The sequence below is a fragment of the Mesitornis unicolor genome, unplaced genomic scaffold, assembly GCF_000695765.1.
Source record: "Mesitornis unicolor isolate BGI_N332 unplaced genomic scaffold, ASM69576v1 scaffold41715, whole genome shotgun sequence".
Taxonomy (NCBI): Eukaryota; Metazoa; Chordata; class Aves; order Mesitornithiformes; family Mesitornithidae; genus Mesitornis; species Mesitornis unicolor.
This window is the reverse complement of record NW_010186919.1, coordinates 1011-4649: the sequence shown is the minus strand read 5'-3', so window position 1 is coordinate 4649 and position 3639 is coordinate 1011. Positions and strand designations below refer to the sequence as shown.

At 61.5% G+C, this 3639-nt stretch overlaps 2 protein-coding genes across 2 annotated transcripts in view; one reads left to right on the top strand and one right to left on the bottom strand.

Annotated features, from left to right (window-relative positions):
* Positions 1-76: 76 nt before the first annotated feature.
* LRRC46 (leucine rich repeat containing 46) lies at positions 77-2450 on the top strand (the record flags this gene model as incomplete). Its single annotated transcript, XM_010185281.1, has 6 exons — positions 77-161; positions 249-357; positions 496-542; positions 712-821; positions 1697-1867; positions 2044-2450. Coding segments are annotated over 6 exons (929 nt in total), but the record flags the coding sequence as incomplete, so codon positions are not given.
* Positions 2451-2831: 381 nt separating this feature from the next.
* SCRN2 (secernin 2) overlaps positions 2832-3639 on the bottom strand; it is a gene marked incomplete at its 5' end in the record, with an annotated part of 1812 nt that continues 1004 nt past the window's right edge. Inside the window, 3 exons of the mRNA XM_010185280.1 lie at positions 2832-2990; positions 3112-3289; positions 3434-3599. Coding sequence (XP_010183582.1) covers positions 2832-2990; positions 3112-3289; positions 3434-3599 — 503 coding nt within the window. The remainder of the gene's footprint in view (positions 2991-3111; positions 3290-3433; positions 3600-3639) is intronic.

Here is a 3639-nt window from a genome sequence, read left to right as displayed (position 1 = left end):
CTCATGTGTCAGCCTGGGGGGAATGGGGGGTCTGGACCCCGCTGGCCTGGGCCACATCACTCTGGGTTTCCCACAGGCCGTGAGCAGATGTCCCGGGGGGTGACTCTGACCGACAGCCTCATCGCCATGAGGAATCTGCCTCCCCTGCGCCCAGAGAGCCGGTGAGGATCTGCGCAGAGCCCACCTTCATCCAGACTGGCAGGGAGGGGGCTCTGGGCACAAAAGACACCCCGAGAATCCCCCTTTAGATCCACAGAGCTGCTGTCCCCCTGCGCCATCCGCTTGGATCGGGAGAACATCTGTGCTATCGGGAGGCTCCAGAGCCCACTGGAGATCCACAGCCTCTACCTGCAGCAGGTAACGCACTATGGCAGGCACGGGGCAGCAGAGATCACCCCTGGTCCTGCAACGGCTGGAGCAACCGCGGGGTGCTCCCAAAGCCTGATTTTGCAAGCAGCAGAAAAACATGTTGCTTTTTCATTTTTTTTTCCCCAGAACCAAATTGAGAAGATCGAAAATCTGGGCTCCTTCCCCAACCTGCAGTAAGGGCAGCTCCCGCCCCCAAGCAGAGGACAGCGGGGGTCCCCCTTCTCTTGGCAGAGCTGGGGGGGTTTGAGTGGCAGCCCCTGACATCCTGGTGTCGGTGGCTCTGACCCTGGGGGTTGTGATGCACCCCCCACCTCACACCACTGCCCTCTCTGTGCTCTGCAGGTTCCTCTCCCTGGCTGGAAACCGCATCTGCAGAGTGGAGAACCTGCAGCACCTGCAACACCTGCGTGCCTTGGACTTGTCCCATAACCTGATACAGACGCTGGACCCAGGTGGGAGGCAGGGACGGGTCCGGATGTGGCCTGGGTCTGCCCAAGAGGTGCCCTCAGGTACTGGGGAAACACCAACAGACCCTTGGTCCAGTCTATGCCAGGGCCCCTGGCCCTCAGTTCCCAGCCAGAGCCTCAGGAGAGCCACCTTGGGGCTGCCCTGTGTGTCCCAGCATGTCCCAGCTTGTCCCTGTGGCCAAGTTGGAGCTGTCCCTTCTGCTGGCAGACTCCAGGTGTCAGCATCCACCGTGTCCTGCTTCGGCAGAACATTCCAGTGGCTCAGATCCCACCTGAGGGGTTTCAACCTCATGGCAAAGCTGCTCCAGCCTCAGCAACCCTTCCCGCATCTTTCACGGCTCCTCCCTTGGGTGATTTTTGGCAGAAGAGGGAGGGACAGAGAGATGGTATCTCCTTCTCTTCCTTGGTAGTGCTGCTGTTGTGGCACCAGGCCCTCTGCTTACAGACAGTGGTGGGAAAGGGAACAGCAAGGGCCTTGGAGGGGGAAAACCCTCAGTTCTCACACAGGAGTATGTGCAATACACATCCCTGCCCTTCCTGCCTCAGTTTCCCCAGCTGTGAGGTGAAAGACTGCTTCCCATGGCAGGATTGCCACCTCAGGAGTGGGTGAAGAGATGGGGAGAGGTGAGGGGGTTTGGTGGAGGGGGAAGCTCAGATCCCATCTCAGCACCTTTCTGCCTTCCCTTTGGTCTCTGCAGATGAGCTGCCCCGCAGCCTCCGTCTCCTCAATTTAATGGGAAATGAATGCACCCACCAGCATGGATACAGGTGGGTCAGGGGGTGCCCTGCAAGGGAGAGCAAGCGCCCCAAACCACACGAGCCCCTCAGCAGGGTACAGCCCCTCCCAATATCAACTCCAGCCAGCGTGGTGGGAGAACGTCTGCTCTTCCTCAATGCTTGCAGGGATCTGGTGATGGAAGCCCTGCCCCATCTCCTGCAGCTGGATGGCCAGCAAGTCTGCAGCAGCGTGGGCGAGGAAAAGGAGGATGAAGACTCCTCCAGCAGTGAGGATGAGGATGAGGAGTCACTCTGTGAGCTGAGCAGCCCTTTCAGCGTAGACAGAGGTGCCCAGACCGAAGCAGGACACGTTGCATGCTCGGGGGTTAAGCAGGCCGGTCTGTCTGTCCCCAAGGGTGACAGGAGCGGCAGGGAGCTCAAGTGGCCGTGCCAGATCTCCTGTAATTCTCCCTCCCTTCATTCCTGGCAGATTTCTTTGTGGATCTGCACCAGGAACTGGTCGGGCGCTCGCAGCAGAGGCAGAGGGAGGCTCTGGAGGAACATCGTACCCGTCTTGCAGAGGTGGAGATGCTGCGGGAGCATCGGGGTCTGCTGCTGCCTCCCGTGCTGCTGAGCCCAGGCAGGGAGGGAGAAACCAGCATCGTGGCCCTGGGACCCAGGCGGTCTCAGCCCAATCCCCAAGTGAAGCAGAGGACGCAGCTGCCACCCCTGCCAGGACCCAGCAGGCAGCACCCCTGCCTGCAGCCCCAGCAAGCTCCTGCTGGGAGCCGGCCCTGGACCAGGGCTCTAGGGGAGGAGATTGGTGCCAAAGGAGCAAGAAATGGGAAGTTACCCCAAATCACCCGCACCAGCACGGCATCACACAGTTGGGATTAAAGCTTCTTTATTCCTACATCATTCTGCCTGTCTGCCATGGAGCCCCCAGCCCCAGAGGGGACATGCACAGGCAGCTCTGCCTGATGGCTGGAAAAGACCACTTCAAATCCCACTCCACGTCCCTCTCCTTCCCCCCGCACCTGCATTTCAGGCCATGGCCACCTCTCAAAAGTGCCAATTCCTCTGGGGCAAATTAGGGGCTGGAGGCTCCGCACCCCCAGGCAGGGCTGGGGACGCCGGTTAAGCCGTTCCCCAATGTGCCAGCAGCAGATCTGCAGCTGGAGGAGGTGAGGAGCCAGGACCGGGCACTGGGAAGGTTTTCTCATCCTCTATCCAGAAGCCATGCCGTGGGGAGGGCGAGTCCACCCACCTGCACGGGGTTTAGGTGTAAAACTTCATCTCTGCCTCCACGCAGTCGAAGAAGAGGTCAGCGAGCTCCTCCGGGTGGGGGGTCACTGTCCCCCCCAGCAGTGCGTTCATCCCCTCCAGGCCTTGCTTCTCCAGCTCCCGCAGTGTCTCCAGGAGCCTCTGGCCCCGCTCCTGGTGGGGTTGGGGAGGGAGAAGAGCTGAGAGCGGGTGCCCTCAGGGAATTTGATGGCCTCCCAGAACGGTGAGAGCAAGGGTCCCGGGGCAGTGGTGACTGGGGAGGGGTCTACGGTACCTGGTCCCTCTCCATCAACTCCAGCGCTGCCTGATGCTGGCGGTAGAGCTTGTGGCGCCGATCAACCGTGCTCTGGAACCGCGGGATGCGCTTGGCGGGGTCGTCACGGAAAGTGGGAGATGTCACCTGTGGCACGGGCTTGAGGTTTGCCACAAAGACAAAGGGCTTGAAGACGGACCTGCCGGAGAGGAGCACCAGGGCCCTGGGATCAGCCAGTGTGGGGACCGACTGCTGCTCCCCTGGGGACGCTCAGCCCCGCAGCATGGCTCTGCCTCATCCCCGTCATCCCCAGAGCGGGGCTGTCCCCTGCCGGCATCCTCACCTGGAGGGGTCAGGGGTGGCCGTGAAGAAGTGGACGCAGGGCACGGCGGGGTCCTGGGGCAGCACGGACACCATGCTGCCTGCTGTGCGGAAGCCCTCCGAGTCCACGCAGATCCCGCTGGCCTTGTCCCGCAGGATGGCCATGATCGTCTCTGCTGTGATGTGACCTGGAAAGTGACCACAGCCACGTCACCGCCTGCCACCGCG